The following is a 22,199-nucleotide window of genomic DNA, read 5'->3' on the forward strand; positions in this document are numbered from 1 at the left end:
TTTATTAATTTAATGAAACAATAAAATTCCATTGAAAATGAACGGGAATACATTAAACATTTTAATGACCTACTTGTCAACATGATACGAAACTCGTTTTAGATGCTAATTAATATTTAGATTATGCTTATTTTTACACCTACGCCTTGTTTTTCTAGTTTTGTATTTTATTTAAATAACATGGTTATATGGCACGTATCTGAATGTTTGTTTCTTTAACTTATTTGTATAATGTTTACTTATCCAATAGTAAAAGCATATTAAAGAAATAATCGTAAACGATAGTTTACATAAAATCTTTCTTGTTTAGAAATTCTTGCATGGTTTGGTCCTCTGTGGAGTGTGTATTAACGTATTACAACATCCTGATTTTTCTCTAGCTAAAAAATTGCTTATACTTCCGTTGACGTTGATAGCGACACAGTACATGTACATATTTTATAAGTACTGAAATTCTAAACAAATTGTATACTGTTGTATTTTGTAGCTGTGGATGAGGAAACTGTGATCTGTGCCATTTCAAAACAGATAGTTCCTCCTTAGGACTGAGTGATCTACTGTTTTGTTTATTCAGTGTTATCATGCCAATGCTACGACTGTAAACTTGAATCAGCTGGTAGTTCGCAGACGACTTTAGAACTTCACAGCGCCTCTCAGATTTACTAAAGAGGCACGCATCACGTGGTCAAGCACCCGATTTTAGTCAGGAATGATCGCTTCGTAAATCTTTTCAAGTGCTTTGTTTCTTAATCTTTCAAGGAGGTAAGTTTTATTTTAAAGACCTTTTCGAAGTTTCCTTAAATTTAAAAGTGATCAGGAACATCCAAAAGTTGAGGAATGTAAGGAATTTTAAATTTTTCATAATTTAGACTTTCTGCGTTATTAAATATTACTGAAAATATGCCATGTACCTTTTCTGCGTAATAATACCAGACAAACACGCAGATTATACATCTCAGCCAGAAACTTGTATATCTTAGGGTACATTGCATATTTTTAAAAATATACTAAAAATATTACGTCAATATTTTATAAAATATTGACGTAAGTTTACATTATAATTTTTATAATGCATTTATATATATAATTATTTCATATAATGTAATTTACATATACTTTTAACATTGAAGTGAAATAAAATATTATGGCAATTTCAGAAGACGCTAAAAAAAATTCACTCAAGTGAATCCGTGCTTACAAAAAAAAAAAAATGTATAAGCATGTCCTCAGTGGTGAAAATTAAGTGCTTTGTGGAGAGGGGGGGGGGGGGGTAATTATGAGCACGCAAAACTTTCCCGACTTTCCAAAACCAGTTCACAGTATCGGTTATTTGAGTGCATTCTTTCTGCGTATAACGATGTTTACAAGTCTGAAATTACCTTCAATTTATAGGCTTTTTTTTTGGGGGGGGGGGTTGTTTTTTTGTTGGTTTAAAATTAATGGTGTCAAATATATTATTAAATAGTGCTACATTTACGTGAGATAAATGTGCTGCTTGCTGAACTAATTTAGCTTTAAAGACTACTGTTAATAAATTAGTTTTAAATTTAGAATAAAAGTTCAGACAATTTTATTCACGAAGTTATATTTGTAAATAACAAAATAGTGCCTACGAGTGCTTACAAACTTGCGCACTTTTTAAGCAGTTTGAATTATGCAATTTAAGCAGTTAGGATTATTAAATATTTTTTGCATTGGAACGACATCAGTGGCGCCCCCTTAAAGAAAAAGGGGAAAAAAAAAACACTAGAAAAATTTCCAAAAACTTTTACGTGAGAAAAGTTTCCTGTCATAGCGAGAGAAATATTTAACGGGCCTTGGACAAAGTGTTTAAAGTTAGCTAGTGTTATACTTAGGTGGCAGTGATTTTTATTTCCAGAGATTTTGAACCCTCAAAGTGACTCGATAAAAAGCAATTTTCAGGTATAAATATGTCATATCTTTAGCGTATCAAAACATAAACGGAAGACGATAAATTGTGTTAGATGAAGTCTAATGTGGCGTAGCTGATATTTCTATGATTCGTGCATGCAGTAAGCTGTCATAACTACCATTATTCGGTTATTTACATGCCAACTAGCACAGATTTGTCATCGTTTGCTATTTTGAATGTATTGCAAAAGTATTGGTTTGGCTGGAAGTACGTCCGAAATAATTAATACTATGAGGCCATTATACTATGAGTTAATTGCACTGTTCTTCTAGCCAGTTAATTTTGCGAGAGACGAAAAATAAAATAAAAAAATAAAAAACATTCACGTTCACTTTTTATAAGAGCTTAATTATTTAAATAAAAGTAATAATAATAATATACCGAAGCATTTATATCCTGATTTAGAGAAAGATTCATTCGAAATTACTGCTGAACGGTCTGTCATATAAGATTTATTGTATATTTTTATTTCCTGTGAGTAACGCAGGTTTCGAAAAAAAAAAAAAAAAATCTTGAATGTCATAAATGTACGTGCGCATCCGACTCAGAAACATCGGAGATAGAAGTTATGGACTTTTCATTTTGTACTTGAATAGCATCACATTACATAATGTCATGCTATTCATGTTACACTTCTCGAGATTCCTTTCAGATTTTAGAAAATATGTGCCTCATAATAACGATGGCGTTTTCAGCTGAAGATATCTGAAATCAAGCCTCAGTTTTAGTGAATAGTATTTGCAATATTAATTAGGGCGGACATCATTTGTGGCAGTTTTGGTTTTAAGACGTCGAGTATGCTGATGAAAACAAAAGCTTCCCCTAAAGAAAATCTCTGAAAATGAATTTTACTGTTAAAATTATATTAAGAAAATGATTTAACGAATAAAGAAAAATATAATGAATAAAAAGAAATTAGTTCCTACCTATCTTGATTTCATCAATTTTATGTACCTCACGATATCCTTAAAAAGGATATAAATTTCCTTGTTATGGCGCCTTCTCCTTCACTTACCTTGAATAAATCCAGGAATTCTTCTCAGGACTTTTAGCCACGTGGGTAAAAATTCAGCTGTTTTCCTAACATGATTTTTAATAATCCTCTGGGATGAAAGGCGAAGATAAATACAAATTCCAAGCCTTCACAATTTTGTCCAGTTTCAGATTCAGTGGATTCGTAAATTTTCTTAATTATAAGTTCAGTTAATTGCAAGTAAGGTATTCTCTCTCTCTCCCATTCATAAAAGGAAAGAACGAAAACTTGAAATTATCATTATTAGTAGTAGTAGTAATAGTAGAATTAATTTGAATTTGCAAAAATTAATTTAAAAGAAAGATGGAAAGAAAAAGCAAAAAGAAAAACATCATGGCGATTCAAATATTCGTTCTGTTAATCTAAGTTAAACATGTGCTGAAAAAAAGGCATGGTTAAGTCGAGATAAGTATTAAGTAACAGATGTATTTGTAGTTATCCCAGGTATTTCAGTTCCTGTTTGTCTCAAACTTTCACTTGTTACACAGATAGCATGGTTGCCACGTTTTATTTTAAGAATAATAAATAAATAGCTTCTTTATTAGCAGTGTGTTGTAGTCTCCATATAGATAATGTGTTTTCTATAATCATTGCATACACAGGGCAATGTGTAACCGTTTGGATCTGTATTACGACAGGGGCGCGCCAGTAGTGTCCGGCGCCTGTGCAAAACTTTAGTTGGGAAAAAAAAAAAACACTAGAAAAGTTTCAAAAAATCTTTTCCTAATTAAAATTCTTTTTTTTTTTTATTTATGTTGTGTCGTGTCTTCTATTTATATACTACTTATGAATTAGCGATCACTGCAGATGCTCAGTCATAGGTCGTATGCGATGCATAGTCTGTTTTCTCAAATCGTCTACCAACCCCCCCCCCCCCAAGACTAAATCCTGAGTGCGCTACTGCTTGAGGCAGTAGTTCCATCTCTAAGAATGAATCAAAATAACGTAACACTTTGAGGACATGTGTAGCAAATCATAATAATGTACAATACTAATATATAAGTGTTGTAATAAATAAAACAAAAGCAAGGATTGATCGATCTGTGTGAAAAAGTTCTCCTTAGATCTATAAATAAAATCAGACTTTTTAAGAAATATAATAAATACCCAGTCCCGTAGATGTCGCTGCTAGCAGCTAAGAAATACAGTTTTATTTTGACAGTAGAAAAAAAAAATAATAATGCCATAATTTTTCAATAAAACAAATATGTTTATCTGGCTGCGATGTATTCTAGAAATGTGGAAATGTTAAAGGATTTCTAATGCTATCGTTCTGAGATCTAAATGCAAACTCTCCTTCACTTTTTACTACATCGCCATGCTTTTGCACACGCTCCCGCACACACACACACATAACCCAGTTCGCATGAACGTTTTCATACCTTGTAATCTGAATTTCTGTTTTTGCGTGATTCTTGAACTGTTCAATATACGTGCTTGACTGCAAGAACAAACTGATAATTTATACTTAGCTGGTAATCTTGAGTAACTGTGCTTCATAGTAAAATTAGGGAACCGCGCACACAACCCAATATTAATCTTGAAATAATACATCGGAAATGTAAGAATAGCTAAATGCAAAGTTGCCAGTTTCAGCCGTTTTCTGACTGAATATTTGCTCCCTTGAGTTTAATTTGAATAACGATACGAGTGATATTTGTTTCCGGTCAAACCTCCGAGCATGCGCTGTGTAGTTCGCAGAATTGGCATCTGCTTTACTTTACAGTATAATTTGACGCTGTCTTCGTATGCTCTGTTAACCTAGTGCAGTGTTTCTCAAACTATAGATATCCGCGTACACCTTCTTAAATTTTCATTATTACCAAGTACCCCCTAATTAATTAATTAAAAATAATAAATTATTTTTAAATATTAATTAAAATTAAATATCTATTTTATTTGAATTTATATGTTCACGTAAACAAAAAATGTGATTTATTTTTAAATTTTGGTTCTCTAGAGATGTCAGACGACACACTCTTATCAATTTCATTTGATTCAGATGCAATATCAACGTTACATAAGGAAATTTAAAGAAGCTGCAAACATGCTTAAAATATCAACACAATGCGATAAAAATCAAGGATTAATCCTCCACCAAGTTTGGTCAGCTTTAATAAAAAAAATATACCTCAGTCAGACTCGGACATTATGAACGTGAACAACAGAACATGGCATCATCCAGCATTGTTTAAATTTCAGCACTGCTTTGAATCTGCATTCTGATTTTTAATTTTATGAATAGTCAGACGGCTACAACTGTATAGTATGAACTATTACTAATAATTTCTCTTTTCTTTGTGTTTTAAACTTTAAGTTACCTGTTACCCCTGAAGATGTAACTCAAACGACTTACGAAACTTGTCGTGTCTTTTATTAATTCATTGTGTTTTATATAGCTTATTAAAAAAATGTGGTCCAATTACCGCAATATACCATGTGAACTTCTAAACCACAGAAACCGCCACTTACAATATCAACGTTTTCTTGTTGCTTACAGCTACTTACTACATGGTTTTGCTTGGTTATACAGCAGTTTCTGTTGGAGAGGGGATGTGATTCATTGTTCGTTGAAAAATATAATGACCCCTTTAATTATGCATAGCCGAAAATTGCCGCGTACCCCAGGGGTACGCGTACCACACTTTGAGAAACACTGACCTAGTGCATAAATGAAGAAGTTTTCAAAAAATATAATAATTAAATTATATAAGCATTATATATTTGAATTCTTTAGGAATTAATTTAATCACGTTACTTTAAGAGAAGAGGAAGGGCTTATATTTTTGAGATGTTAGGGAAGGGTATATCAAAACGATAATACGTCACAAAGAAGTTGAAGCACTCGTTTCCTTAGAAAAATATTAAACACTTCGATTAAAAAATGCAGCGCCTTTTTAACATTTTTTTAAAATTGTTAATAACTTGCTGGATACAAACAAATTCGGGTATTAATATGTGATTCCAAAACACGATAGTTTTCAGTATTCTTATATGGTGTTCAAGTTATAAATATAGAAAGAAATGCATTTAACTGAAAATTTTAAACCCAAAACTTTACATTACATTTTTCTTTACCATATGTTGAAAATGATATCTGTAGCAGGGGAGAGATATGCAATGAAACTCTGTGATTGAGGGTGGGTCAAAAAGTTGAAAAAATAAAAATTATATTCATGACGTAAGTAATGGTTTTATTTCCCAGTGAAATTCATGATCGCTTAGAACTGGATGCAGTATGAGCTGTATAGTGTATGCACTAACTGAAACATGCATTATCATCAACTGGAATGAATTCACAGTCCAGGTGAAAATATTATGACCACTCTGTTATTTCGCAGTCGGCCACTGCCAGATGGCACCAAGATGAAAGCCGGTATACGTGATACTGGAAGTATATGATGTACTGTTCATTCTTAGTTGCTGGCCAACGTGGACAAGGGTCGTGATCTGATGGGCTTCGAAAAAGGCATGATCGTAGGCGATCAGGTGAACGACCGAACATCGATAAGGCGTGGAGCACTTCACTGGGCCTCACACCTTATCGATGTTCAAGGTGAATGCAGGTTCTTGTGCAAGTCCAGAAACGAAAAACTGTGGAACTGGTGATCATGGAATTTAATCACAGGAAGAATGGTAAGTCTTTCCCAGTTCACAATTCGACGTGTCCTTTTCCGTACGGACATCCAAAGTAAATGCAAGGTCAAGGTACCCATGCTTACACCATAATTATTGACAACTATGTCTATAATCAAGTAGTAAATCAAGTAGGGGTTAAATGGATGAATAACACCATTAAGCTTGAGCTGCAAAAAAAGAAACAACTGTGGAGGGAATTTAAGCAGAAAGGGGACCTGTAAGCTCACGAACAGTATAAAGCACAGACCAGAAAGGTAACGAGTGTGGTAAAAAAAAGCAAAAGTGGATTATGAAAAGAAATTAGCCATGCAAGCTAAAGAGAATCCCAAACAGTTTTTTCGATATGCTGCAAGTAAAAGAAAAAATGTATACGGCAGAATGATTTTAAGGAATGCCGATGGTAGGGAGGTAACTGAATCAGTTGATATAGTGGAATTACGGAGCGAGCACTTTGCAAGTGTATATCATCCAGGTGGTGATATTCCAGGAATGAAGGAACCAATAGCTTATTCGGGAATTGAGGTGAACAAAATGGAGGTGAATAGTATATTACAAAACCATAATGTGAATACATCTGTTGGATTGGATGGTATACCAGCTCAGGTCTTACGTGAAGCGGCTAAAGAATTGTCAGTGCCCTTGACTATTTTGTTTAATTTGATTCTAGGGTCTGGGTTAGTCCTGAGGGGGTGGAAAGATGAGAAAATAGTTCCACTGCATAAAGGAGGTTACAAGACTGCTGTTGCAAATTATTGGCCGATCAGCATATCAGGAGTTGTTGTCAAGGTTTTGAAGAAAGTAGTCAAAAAAATACAGGAATGGATAGATGAAAATGGGATAGTGTATGGGGGACAGCATGGTTTTATGAAGGTAGATCACGCCTCACTAATTTGCTTACGTTTTATAACACAGCAACGGCTGAACTGGATAAAGGTAATGGGTATACAGTGATACTGCTGGACCTTGCTAAGGCCTTTGACAGGATACCACATGGAATTCTAATCAGTAAATGCAGCATATGGGGATGGATATAAGGTTGGTGAGATGGATAGGAGGGTGATTGGTGGAGAGATATCAGAGAGTAGTTTATTCAGGGATAGAGTCCAAAAGACGACCTGTGACTAGTGGTGTGCCACAGGGTTCTGTTCTTGGACCACTACTATTTAATTTTTTAATTAACGATATAGGAAAGGATCTGAGGGGAACTGTTCATTTGTTTACTGATGATGCAAAGTTGGGTAGAGCAATAGCGAATGCACATGATGTGAATATTTTGCAGGATGATTTGGATAGATTGGAGGACTGGGCAATGGAAAATGGATGTCGATTTAATGTGGCAAAGTGTAAGTTATGCATTTTGGGGTGAAAAGATTAGCAGCAGTATACCACATTGCTGGAACTGTACTCCAGGAGATTGACGAGGCCAGGGATTTGGGTGTGTTGGTGGATAGGGAGTTGAAGTTTAGAGGACACATTGCAAAAGTGGCTAAATCAGCTCATCAAATCACTTGGTTACTGAAGAATACTTTGACGAGCAGAGACAAGCAAGTTATTGTTCCTCTGTATCAAGCCTTGATAAGACACCCATCTTGACTACTGTGCCCTGATCTGGACACCAGGGTTCCTTCTTGATGGGGAGGAGGTTGAGAGGATCCAGAGGCGAGTGTCCCAGATGATAGCAGGTCTATGGAATGAACCTTATGAGAACAGGCTGAAGATTTGTGGGTTGCAGAAATTGGTTGATTGGTGGAAAAGGGGTGATATGATTGAGACATTCAAATTACTGAAGAGTTTCTATAAGATTAATGCAGAGGATATTTTTGAGAACAGGACTGGTGGTGTGAGGACTAGGGGCCATCCATGGAAACTGGGCAAGAGTATGGTTAGTAAAGGTGTTAGAGCTGGGTTCTTTACTTTTAGAGTAGTGAATGAGTGGAATAAGCTCCCAGAGTCTGTTGAGGGTGCTATGACTGTGAATGAGTTTAAGGGAAAGTATGATAGATACTGTATGGATGTTGAGTAGTTGTTTAGGGCCTCCCTCGATGAGTCTAAGGACTCCTTGGAGTTGCCCGTAATAATAATAAATAATAATAATTTGCACTTCACTGGGACCATTGAAGACTAGAAATAAGTTAGCTTTTCGGTTGGGTCTCGTTTCCAGCTGTCCCATATGGACTGTTAGGTGAAACCTTGGGAAGAGTCATTCCATTATCATGGTTCAGCATAAATGGCCAGGAATTGGCCGTGTTATGATTTGGGAAAGTTCCTGTGAATCTCTTAGAGCTATGATACCCATAATTCGTTAAGGATTTGAGAAATCTTTATTTACAGAGCCCAAGCAGACAGCTCTTAGACGGTGGAACATGATTTTTCTCTGAGAAACTCTATTTTCATCAACAAAGAAAATATAAATAAAATAAAAAAGAATTCGGCGAGGACATAATTAAAAAAACATGTCGCACTGATGGTTCACAGTTTCATCTGTCCCCTGAATTACTACTAAGCATTCGATCCAATTTACCACAGCTACCTTTCATTTGTCTCAATATTGCGTCGTCATCCTTAAAGTCTTTCGCTCTAATATTACATGTTAGTTTTATTACAGTTTAGATAAATTCATTTTGAAAATGTTTGATGATATTTTACACGTTTTATTTCATATGATGGCATGTCACAAGATAAACAGAAACACAGCCAAACATGTAAATCTTGCACGAAAAACAGTAGCAATAAATAATAGAATACTTTGAAGATATCACTGTATTAGCTTCTTCTAACTGGCACCTCTCCAAGAAAGTTTGAAGGAACTTTTAAGATAATGAATGCAGTACTTCAATCTAGGGACTTGACAGTAAATATCTTTAACTCACGATCCACCGAAGAAAGCATTGAATGTATTTCTCTTTTGTGTCTTTGTTACTAATGGCTGTTCTTCATAAATCGAAGGTGAGTTAGCCGATCTCATACGAAGGTAGCAGGGTTTTTTCTCCCTGAAACTCGGGTTTTTCATCCCGCATACAGACAAATCGGCCCTTCAGAACACGCAATTTACAGACAAAAAATACTAGTTGTGGTGGAGGTGGACGATAGATGGTGTTGATGGAGATGATTCGTAGTAGAGGTTCGGTGTAGTGGTTGAGACAGTTGTAGGTGTCCTCCCGCGATGAGTCTTCGGAGTCCTTGGAGGTGTCAGGAATAATAAACTGTCGATTTCATAAACCTCTTTTTATTTTATTTCCTTTAAATTATTATTTTTTTAAATTATTATAAACTTACAAGCTTACATAATTGTAAGTTTTGACATCGATGCAAATGTTTTCAAAATGCATTAATACAATACCTGATATTTTTAGATGTCATCTGGAGGCAGCTATTTCTATTTCAGTTATCACATTCAAGACTTCTTATTCAAAGGGCTCGATATATCCTTGCCTGTTGGTAAGTAATTTTATATATTAAATAGTCAGTTGGTAAATACTGGTTTGCTGATCTCAGTGATTCGTATTTTACATGTTCCACTGCACGAAAAGATCTATTTCAAATTAAAACCTAGCGTCATTTATTGGATCATAAATTAGAAAAATAATTAAAATATTATTTAAAAAATCAGCTAACCGCCTTTTATTCCCTTATAGGGAGTAGGCGAGGCCTTTAAACCCTATCTAGTTTTGGAGACTGAGTGGGCAGTTCAATCGCCACCGTTAGCCAATCAGAGATAGCTGGCCCATGTCTATCACTAATTAAAGCAGCCACCTATGAAGAGGCTGGCAAACAAGTGCTGCCATCTCTTGGTACTTAACCCTAACAAGATAGGTCACTGTCTGAAATAATGTGGGTACTACGGTCGATTTTCTTGAGTTTATGGGATGAAACACCCGAGTTTCCGGGAGGAAAATCCCGCTTGCCCGTGCCAGGGATCGAGTAACTCGGGAATCGGTCGAAGAAAGGCTTAGAAAAAGTTCTTCCAGCCGGCGACTAGACTTGAACTTAAGTCAAACTTCGAGTGAGCAAGCGCCACTTCCACAGAGCTACACATCATCATAATCATTATTATTATTATGGGCAACTCCAAGGAGTCCTTAGACTCATCGAAGGTATCTATCATACTTTGCTTTGAACTCATTTACAGTCATGGCATCCACAACAAGCTCTGGCAGCTTATTTCTCTCATTCACCACTCCAAGTAAAAAAAAACCCAGCTCTAACACCCTTGCTAACTACACTCTTGTTCAATTTCCATGGATGGCCCTAGCTCTCCCATTACCAGACCTGCTCTGAAAAATTTCCTCTCAACTAATCTTATAAAAACCCTCAGTAATTTGAATCTCTCAATCATATCACCCCTTTTCCGCCTATCAACCAATTTCTGTAACCCACAGATCTTCAACCTGTTCTCATAAGGTTCATTCCATAGACCAGCTATCATCTTGGTCACTCGTCTCTGGATCCTCTCCACTTCCTCCCCATCACGAAGAAACCCTGGTGCCCAGATCTGGGCACAATAGCCCAGACTGCCAATCTATTCAGATCATCCTGCAAAATTTTGACATCATATGCATTCACTATTTGCTCTACCCAACTTCGCATCATCAGCAAACAAATGAACAGTTCCTCTTAGATCCTTTCCTATATCGTTAACAAACAAATTGAACAGCTGGTCCAAGAACAGAACCCTGCGGCACACCTCTAGTAACAGGCTTTCTTTTGGACTCCACTCCTGAATAAACTATTCTCAGATATCTCTCCGTCAACCACCATCCTATCCATCTCACCAACCCTATATCCATTCCCATGCGCTGCAGTTTACCGATTAGAATTCCATATGGTATCCTGTCCAGCAGTATCACTGTAAATCCATTACCCTGATCCAGTTCAGCCGTCACTGTGTTATAAAACGTGAGCAAGTTACTGAGCATGATCTACCCTTCACAAAACCATGCTGTCCTCCATACAGTATTCCATTTTTATCTATTCATTCCTGCTTTTTACTCTTGACTAATATCTCCAAAACCTTGACAACGATTCCTGATATGGTGATCGGTCGGTAATTTGAAAAAGCAGTCTTGGAACCTCCTTTATGCGATGGAATTATTTTCCCCTCTTTCCACCCCCCTCGGGACTAACCCACGGCTGAGACTTAAATTAAACACAATGGTCAAGGGAACTGACAATTCCTTTGCCGCTTCATGTAAGACTCGAGCTGGTATACCATCCAATCCTACAGATGTATTCACATTAAGGTTCTGTAATATATTATTCACCTTCATTTCATTCACTTCAATTCCTGTATCAGCCATTCGCTCTCTCATTCCTGTAATATCATAGCCTGGATGATATACTCTTGCAAAGTGCTCGCTACGTAATTCTACTATTTCAGCTGATTCAGTTACCTCCCTGGCATCGGCATTCCTTAAAATCATTTTGCCATATATATTTTTTCTTTTACTTGCAGCACATCGCAACTGATCCCAAAAAACCGTTTGGGATCAGTTTTAGCTTGCATTGCTAATTTCCTTTCATAATCTGCTTTGTTTTTCTTACCACACCAGTTACCCTTCTGGCTTGTGCTTTATACTGTTCGTGTGCCTGCAGGTTACCTTTATCCTTAAATTTCATGCACAATAGTTTACATAATATATTTTAAGTATATTATTGTTCTGATTTCTCGTTCAGTAAATCAATCCTTGTTGCCTGGTACGTTATTTGAAACTTCGCTTCCTCTGTTACTGTTACCTATATTCAGCGACAGATGACTCCACAGAAGGGGACATTTCAACACCAGGAAAAGGAGGGAAGATGAACCTTATAATCTCTGCTCCCACACCAAAAGATGATACTGAAACTCACGCTCGAAAGAAGCGAAAAACAGCGGAGACTCAGATAAACGAGGGGATGGAAGAAGATGCCCCCAACACCGACCTCCCCACATCCAACAATGAAAAAGTTCTTCCAATTGTACTACGAGAAAAAGAACGATGAACGGCCCTCAGGCATATTATGCAAAACCACCAAATTGCCTATTCATGGGCAAAAAGCGTAGACGACAGTGTTAAAATCCAGCCTGCCACAGTAGGCGACTACAGACACCTCACAAAAACCATGGATAAGTTAGATATTAAATATCATACTTACTCACTGAAGTCGGAGAAAAACCTAAAAGTTGTACTCAAGGGAGTAATAGAAAACATCTGCACAGATGAAATAACTGAAGAACTCCGCCTCCATGATCTCCCACCTGTCAAAATCAGCAGAATGTTACGGGCCGACAAGAGTCCAATGCCCCTAGTACTCGTAGAGATACCCAACACACACACAAACAAGAATATACAACATAACAACGATCTGTGGTCTGAAAATCACAACTGAGCCACTAAGGAAAAGAGCCTCGTCGGGCCAGTGCCACAGATGTCAGAAGTACGGACACGCACAGAAACTCTGCAGAGCAGACTACAAATGCCTCAAATGTCGGCAAAACCACCCCACAGCAACATGCTCAAAATCCAGGACCCTCACCAGCCAAATGCGCGAACTGCGGGGGCCCCCCACCCGGCAAACTACAGAGGCTGCAGTCACTACCCTAAGAATAAAACACAACAAAAGGAAACAGATCTCTCAACCCTACCCACAGGCACCAGAGTCGACAGCTCCCCAGTTGCCTGACACCGAACAAAAGACAACAAAATACCAGCTTTCACAAATGCAAAATACCAAGAGTCTGGAAAGCCACCGTCGAAGCAGGACATACGCCGAAGTAGCCCGCTCATCCAAAGATATCCAGCAGGACCAAATTCTTCCAAACATGACAACAGTCATCACAGCCTCATTGGCAAACATGCTTCAAGACTTCAGTAAGTCAAACCCTTCACCAAACTCCACAAAAAGATTTCTAAAAGAAACTCAAACCATATTATCAATGCTTGTTAATTGATAATAACTCACTACAGATCGCTGCTTGGAACGCCAATGGCCTAAAAAACAAGACACTGGAGCTTCAAGAATTCTTTCACAGATACAACCCTGATATCATCCTAATTAATGAAACTCATCTAAGACCTGCAGACACAAAACTGGGAGGCTACACACTATATAGAAATGACCGACTGGACTACAGAGGCGGTGCTACAGCCATATTTATCAGGAACTGCATCAGGCACAATGGAATACTCACCCCCCCCCCCAACCTCTAACCTAGAACTAACCTAGAACACACAAATTCAACTGGAAGACTTAAAATCTACACCGCCTACAACTCCCCCGCTAAGACCCTGCTATTTTCTGACTTGGATGCTGTACTAGGCATAAATGAATCCATCATCGTCGCTGGGGACTTAAACTCCAAACATCTCTCCTGGAACAGCAGAACTACAAATAAAAATCGCCATATCCTTTTCAGCTACACAGGATTAAACAACGCTGTCGTAACAGGACCGACCGAACCAACCCACCACAGCCGACATCCTAGACATCGCCATCCTACACAACATCAAATACCAGCACAGCATTCAAGCACTGAACAAATTATCATCAGACCACAACCCAATCCTACTTCACTTAGGGAAGAAAGACCAGTCACTTCCCCCCCAAACCTCCATTGTCTGGGAGAAACTTAGGAAAGTGCTACCAGAACACATTGGACCGGTTCCCCATATAAAAGCCAAGGAAGAAATAGACACGGCAATAAAGAACCTCACCAATCAAATCAATAAAGCCATAACAGCAGCCACAGTATCCACGATTACCCACAAACAAAATCGTCTCCTGGAAGAAATCATGGACTTAATAAGGGAAAAAAACAGACAAAGAAAAAGATATCACAACACTCGTGCTCCCCAGGACAAAACAGCTCTCAACAGATTAAACAAATCTGTCCGAGAAGCTCTCCAGAACCACAGGAATCAACAATGGGAAAACAAGCTCACCTCCATCTCCACAGCAGATCATTCCATATGGAAATTCCTAAACAACCTCAGGAACAAGTGCAAATCTCTCCCCCCCCCCTCTGCAAGCAGAACAGCACCTTGCATACACAGATGCTGACAAAGCTGAAGCCATAGCAAGAAACCTAGAGAAACAATGCAGTCCTGCATATGAGAACCTAAACATCAGCCATGTATACATGATCCATCGTAAAGTCAGGTTCACAGTAAATCGTTCCGATTTACTGTGAACCTACCGAAATAATTGGCATCATCAACCATCTCAAGATCAAAAAAGCTCCAGGTCCTGACGGCATCACTAACAAAGTCATCAAGGCACTACCATGCAAACAAAGCCATCAAGGCACTACCATGCAAAGCCAAAGCACATCTGGCAAACATCATAAACTCCACCCTCAAATGGCAGCACTCCCCCCCCCCCCCCCAGTCATGGAAAATAGCTGACATCATCCCAATTCACAAATCAGGCAAAGACCCACACCTACCTGAAAATTACCGTCCCATCAACCTGCTATCCAACTTAGGGAAAATAGCTGAGAAAATCATCCTCATCAGGCTCCAAAATCATGTCAACCAACTAAATATCATTCCACAAGAACAATTTCGCTTCCGTCAAAATCGCAGCACCACCCAACAGATCCATAGACTGGTAGAATACATCACCACAGGATTTAATTGGAATCAACACACTGGAGCCGTCTTCCTAGACATCTCAAAGGCCTTCGATAAGATCTGGCACCAAGGCCTCCTCTACAAACTTATCATCGCTAACCTTCCACTAAACATGATACACCTGATCAAATCATACCTCTCAAACAGGAGGATGCAAGTCAAAATCAATGAAACAGTCTCAACCCAACGGAAAATCCTCGCTGGGGTTCCCCAAGGATCAATGCTAGTCCCGATCCTGTTCAACATCTATATGGCAGACATTCCTCAAAATCCTCTCACATCCACCATCGCTCTTTATGCAGATGACACGGCTATACTAGCGAGATCCCGCCAACCACATCTCGTTACCAAAAAACTACAAGACACCATCCTGAATCTAGAAAAATGGTTTACCGACTGGCGACTACAATTAAACCCCAAGAAAAGCACAATGATACTCTTCACAAGAAAACGAGCATCCCCCAAAGGAGACATCACCCTCTGAAATTCCCTAGAAAACTGAAGCTAAATACCTCGGAATACTTCTTGATAAGCGATTATGCTTCAACAGCCACATCAAGAGCATATGCACCAAAGCTTCAAAAGTTATCGCCCAGCTATACCCCTGATCAACAGACACAGCAAACTAAGCTCAAGGAACAAAATTCTACTGTACAAAACAGTGATCCGTCCCACAATTATATACGCCTCCCTAGCCAGGAGCTATACCTCCACGACAAACATCCTCAAGCTACAAAGATTACAGAACAAGTGCCTGCGAATAATACTGGACGCCCCGTGGTTCATCAGGAACGCCCAGATCCACTGGGACATAAATATCCCCTACATCTCTGCACTACTACGCTCCCTAGCAGAAAAATTCTTTATGAAGACATCTACGCATCCAAACCAACTAACACAGCAAGCCGGAAACTATGACGGTAATGACCACTGGAAACATAAAAGACCGAAAACCATCCTAATACTCAACGACGAATAACCACTTCTGCCCTCTCAGGGCGAGCTAATATAGCTCACACATCTCTCCCATCACTGCTCCCGAAACAGACAACAGAGAATATGAAAAGCGTCAAGCTTCACCCTCTGCACCATATATGTCCTATCCTGTCCTACGTTTGTTTAGATTTACTACCCTTTCAAATACTGGAATTGTTTTATTATTCTTATTTTATTTTCCTAATTTAAACTTTGAACTAAAGCTTTAATATCTTTAATAATCTTAGGGAAGCTTACTACCTTGAATGTAAACGTTTGATTAGCAAGTAACCGATAGCACTGTTTACGTGAAGAGATGTTTATATAAACAAGTAGCGACCAACGTCCAAGGGTATATACGAATATTGAGCTCCAAAACTATACCACCAGGCAAACACTCCCCCCCCACACACACGATAAATCTGTTACAGTATTGCATAAATATGAATATTAGAAGAAAAAAAATTGATCTGAGTTTAGGAAGAGTGGAAAAGCACGTTTTTATGTTAAATGTTTTCAAAATTCTTCTTAGTTTCTGGGAGAGTGAGCTGATGTACGGTAAAGATATATAACCTTTGGGATTGTCCTATTTTTCTACGTTGTTTTGATGACGGCGGTACAGTTGTTTATTAATAGTTTTTGAAGAGTAGCCATTATTTTCTACGTGCTTTTCTACTCTTCCTAAACGCAGATCAATTCTAAGCAAACCCAAACAGATCCACAACCATCTTCAGTTTCCAGGGGTGTATAAAATGACACGTGACTGCGGGAAACCATATTATGGCCAAAAAGTCCATCCTCCTACATCTCGAGGAACATCAAAGGGACCTTGCTTACAACTGAACCAGAGCAAGCGCCCTCTGAAGCCTTGTCCTGTTCTCAGTGAACACAAATAGTGAAGGCCTCAAACATGAGATAAACTTTACCACAACGTCAAACCTTCATATATGCCACGACGAGGTAGAACGCCGCATAGTTGAGTCTAAAGAAATTGTCCTGGACGCTCATCACATGCGTGTCACGGAACTACATTCAAGTGAGCACACGTCGGGCCTTAAGATCTCAAAACATAAATAAATATAAGCTAATTAAAAAGTTTAATTCGCTCCAATCAACACAAGAACGTCCCACCCCTAACAATCATCATGAAAGACTCAAAATATTAGTGATAAACCAATTGATAAACCAAAAGCGTATCTTAACGTTATTAGAGTCAGATACATACTCGGAGATAGAGAGAGATCCAATGAGGGAAATACATAACAAAACTAACAACCTTCTAAAAAGACCATGGAACTTCCACGAAACATACGCTTTTCTCTTCGTTCTTTACATCCGCTCATCCCCAGATTATACGGCCTCCCGAAGGAAGACTAGGAACCTTGTCCACTAAGGCCTATCGTTGATAGTATTGACTCACCTACGTATAGGTTATCAAAATATCTAGCATCATCCTTAAAAGGTTTTGCAGGAAAATCTCCTTCTTACATCAAAAATTCAAAAGACTTCGTCTCTAAAATTAAAAATATAAAGCTCAAGAATTCTCAGATATTATGGTGAGCTGTGACGTCGTAGCACTCTTCACAAATATTCCAACTCAAGAGGTTCTTAATATTTTAAGTAACAAGATCTCAAAAAAGATGTTTGCTCTGCTATCACATTGTGTTAACTCAGACTACTTTGATTTTGAAGGAAAAATTTGTAAACAAAATAAGGGATTGGCAATGGGCAGCCCCCTGTCTCCAATACTAGCCAACATTTTCTGCGAGGATTTCGAAGAAAAGCTGCTACACTTAAGCCTAAAATATGGCTTCGATACGTTGACGACATATTCCTTATTTGGGAATACGTTATAGATAAAATTCACATTTTTTTAAATCACTTAAACAACTTCCACCCAGACATCAAATTGACCATAGAAATTGAAGAAAATGGATCTCTGGCATTTTTGTAGAAAAGCTACAAAATTGTAGCTTTCTTAGACGTCAAACTTACTAAGATGCCTACTCCATAAAAATCTCGATCTTCAGAAAATCAACGCACACAGATCTGCAGATATATATACCTAAAGAAATTCTGGACTCTCATCACCTGAACAGTAACCTTAGTTGTTTTATTTTTGACGGTATATATCAAAACACAAAATTATAAGTAAATAATATTTATTTAAATTAAGGGGATATTATATCGCCGAAATGAAGCTTATTAGCTCTTTATATTTAAGTAAGTAAATAATAATTTATTTACTTATTGCTGATATTTCGCTGGTGTTATAACCAGCATCTTCAGAGCACAAAAACACAGTTTTTCGCAATACGAGACTACAACAACATGGTGTAATCAACGGACTAGTTTAACAAAATTGTAGCAGCAACACAAAGACTAAAGTCCTAATCAGGCGCCCTCTACCTGAAAAAAAATTGCAGTTACCACACAAAGACTAAAGTCCTAAAAAACAGAGAGAAAAAGCCAGTACTGGTTATGTCTTAAGATGACTGTCTCCCAGATCTTGGGCAAATTTATACAGCCATATTTGTTGAGATTTGGAGTATGTTTCAAAGCTTCTGTTGCTTCTAAGAACAATCTCTCCGGCTTGTAAGAGTTTATGTACAGTGCTTTTGTTTTCTTCCAGTTGATTCTGTGTGTAGGGGTATCCAAAGCGTGGTCTGCTAGTCCCGACTTGCCATAGTGATGGTGCCGGATGTATCTTTTATGTTCACTGATGCGGATGTTCACAGTTCTTCCTGTTTGACCGTAGTAAGCTTGATCACATGAGCAGGGTACTCCGTAGACTCCTGGATGTGATAAAGGAGGGATGCTATCCTTGGGTGAATGGATGAGAGTTGCTAATTTTACACACGGTCGGAATACTGTGTGTAGTTCATGTTTATTAAGAATTCTAGATATCTTTTCTGATGTGCCTTTAATGTATGGGATGGTGACTGTTTTGTTGTAGTTCACTGTGGGAGGGGTTTCTTAGGAGCATTTAGTATTTTGTTTATTTTATGGGGATTATAGCCGTTGGCCAAGAAAGTATGGTGTAAGTGAGCCAGTTCAGCAGTAAGAGCATTGTTATTGGAACAGATTGCTCTTACTCTGTGGGTTAGCGTTTTTAAAATACCATACTGTTGAGAAGGGTGATGGTGTGATTGTTTGTGTTAATATCTCCCTGTATGTGTGGGTTTTCTAAAAACTGAAAATGATAAGGAACCATCTGGAAGACGTGTGATAAGTATATCCAGGAAGGGCAGACAGTTATTATCTTCCAGTTCCATTGTAAAGTGGATTTTAGGATGTTGGCTATTTAAATGCGCTAAGAATGTTTCCAATGTCCCTGGGCCATGTGGCCAAATAACAAGCACATCGTCAACATAGCGTAGCCAAAGTGTTGGTTTGAGAGTGGTTGTATTGATAGCTAGTTTTTCCAGGTGTTCTATGTAGAAGTTGGCTAAGTGTGTGTGTGGGGGGGGGGGGGTGAGCCCATAGCTGTCCCATCTAATTGTTTGTATATTTTCCCTTTCCATGTGAAATATCCTGCATGTATTGTGAATTTAAATAATTCAAATATATCAGGGGAAAGTGTGACTTTAGTAGATGAAGGGTTTCAGTTAGTGGTACATTTGTGAATAGTGAGGAAAAAGCTCAGACTTAATGGTGAGCAGAGCTCACCATTAAGTCTGAGCTTTTTCAAGTATGGTGTTCTAAAATGCTTTTTAGGTGGGCAGAATTTTTGACAAAGGAGGGAGAATTGGTTGTTAGAGTGGCTAGTAGCTTGGCTAAATATGCAGCCAGTTTGTATGTGGGACTATTTATACTATCCACAATAGGGCGTAAGGGTGTACCTTATTTATAACTAAGTAACCTTAGTTATAATTTACCAGACTCATTTAGCTCTGCTGTCAGATACTGGCGCACTCGTGAAGTCACACGCTCGCAGATGCCTAACAATAGAACTTTAGCCCTAGCTTCAGTTTAAACTTACCTGTAGTTTATAGTCGATTTTTTAGTGGTACATTATTTCTATTTGGTGTTTTTTATGTTTGCTTTCAATGTTCTCACACCTGAAGAAGTCGGCCTTTCCAACGAAACATGTTGTGTGTTTTATTAGACAAACAATAAAATTAATTGTTTGTCTAATTCTAGGAATTCAGTCAGTAAAAATTATGAACTATCGTCATACCGAGTAAATTCTCTTCCAGTTGGAGTCATAAATTAAAGGTAATTTAATGCTTTTATATTCTCGTTGCATTGGAGATAAGATCCCGGGAGTCTTTTAATTCTAGTAGTGAAACTGCTAGTAAAAGTAGCCAAAGATGTTTCCGTCGCCTTCCAGAATCTTCGATATCGTATGAAAAGTATTACAGGTATCCCTCGATTAACGCTGTTAATTAATCCCTCGATGTTACCGCGCATATCAAAATCGCGTTAATCAAATCTAATAATCAATGGTAAAAATGACAATTCGTCCATGATCGATTACTGTATTAATAATTCGTTTGATATGGTACTCTTTTAGGAAAGATAAAAAATGAATGCAAAGTAAATATTTAATAAATACTTGTACCTACATTATTTACTGCAATTTTTTTTATCAAAAGAAGTTATCAAGAGTCGTTTGAACAGTTTTAATTTTTTTCTTATCGGCACAAATTCTGCGATAACAAGCAAAATGACTCTCCACTGCAAACAAGCAATAAAACATAAAGAATAAACACTGCAAATATAATACATGATGGTACAAATTAAGTAGATATTGAATCCAACATTATTTCATACCTGAATATAGAAACTACAAGAGTTTCGTGCCGAATATATAGAAACTAAAAGTTTCGGTGGATGCAAACATAAACTACCTTATGGGAAACTCGTAGTTAAGGTGGAGTAAGCTCCAGATCACTTTCCTTAGTATTTTCCCCTAATGCAAAGCACATCTCTTTATGCGTGAATTATGCAGGACGAGTGGTGTGGAATTTGTGGATGTGTGCAGTGAGTTCGATGGGCGAAAGGATTTATATAAGATGGATGGTTTACATTTGAATGGATGTGGTGTACAGAGACTTGAAAAGGTGTTGTCGAATGTAATGGAAGTGATGTGCAGAATCAGGGAAACTAGAGTTAATAAGGTGGAGGGGAAAGTAGATATGCAGACTTTAGAGAGACAGTTGAGTGTATGAATGTGTGTAATATGCCCAAACGAGTATGAAAGACTACAAATCAGAATGGGACAGTTAATATAAGGCATCAAAATAGGGAGGGGACAAATGGGCTTCTGCAATTCATGTATACTAATGACAGAAGTATTAGGAACAAGAAGGAAGAATTTTTGGCCCTGGTTGGCACTTCCAGACCACAGATTATTGGCATTAGGGAAACATGGCTGACAGAAGATGATATAGCTAGGGAGATTGAATGTGAGGGGTATAGTGTATTCAGGAGTGACAGGCAGAATAAAATGGGGGAAGGAGTGTTATTGATGATAGCTGATGAGCTGCAGCCAAGGAGAATAGAAGTGAAACTACTGGATAGAGAAAAGAGCACATTTGAGGCGATTTGGTGTGAGATTGAGACTAGCAGAACAAAATATACAGTTGGGTGCTACAATAGACCAGGTGATGGAATAGATGGTGGAGATAGTATGCATACTCAAATAGAAGAAATGAGTGGAAGGAGGGTAATTATTATGGGTGATTTCAACTATGGTAACATTGATTGGAAGGAGGAGAGGACACATGGGAGGAAGGAATTGGATTTTATGCGGTTATTAAGGGATAACTATCTGCGACAGCATGTAATGGAAAATACTAGGGGTCACAGAGTGCTTGACCTAGTAATTGCATCTGAAAATTTGACTGTAACTAATATGACGACGTTGCCACCAATTGGTGAGAGTGATCATAGGGTCTTGACTTGGGAGGTGGCTGAAGGTGTGGAATTTACAATTAAGACAGGGTACATGTGGAATTATCGGGCTGTAAGTATGACAAGCTTAGGGCTAGATGTAAAACTGCAA

At 37.9% G+C, this 22,199-nt stretch overlaps 1 protein-coding gene across 1 annotated transcript in view; it reads left to right on the plus strand.

Moving 5' to 3' along the window:
• The first annotated feature begins 757 nt into the window (after positions 1-757).
• Positions 758-22,199, plus strand: part of LOC150092425 (high affinity copper uptake protein 1-like) — a 33,557-nt gene continuing 12,115 nt past the window's right edge. Inside the window, exons 1-2 of the mRNA XM_090415143.1 lie at positions 758-839; positions 9,959-10,043. Coding sequence (XP_090271269.1) covers positions 9,959-10,043 — 85 coding nt within the window. The 5' untranslated portion in view covers positions 758-839. The remainder of the gene's footprint in view (positions 840-9,958; positions 10,044-22,199) is intronic.

The sequence above is a fragment of the Typopeltis vanoorti genome, chromosome 26, assembly GCF_054136105.1.
Source record: "Typopeltis vanoorti isolate ZY-2024b chromosome 26, IOZ_Tvanoo_1.0, whole genome shotgun sequence".
In the NCBI taxonomy this organism is placed as follows: Eukaryota; Metazoa; Arthropoda; class Arachnida; order Uropygi; family Thelyphonidae; genus Typopeltis; species Typopeltis vanoorti.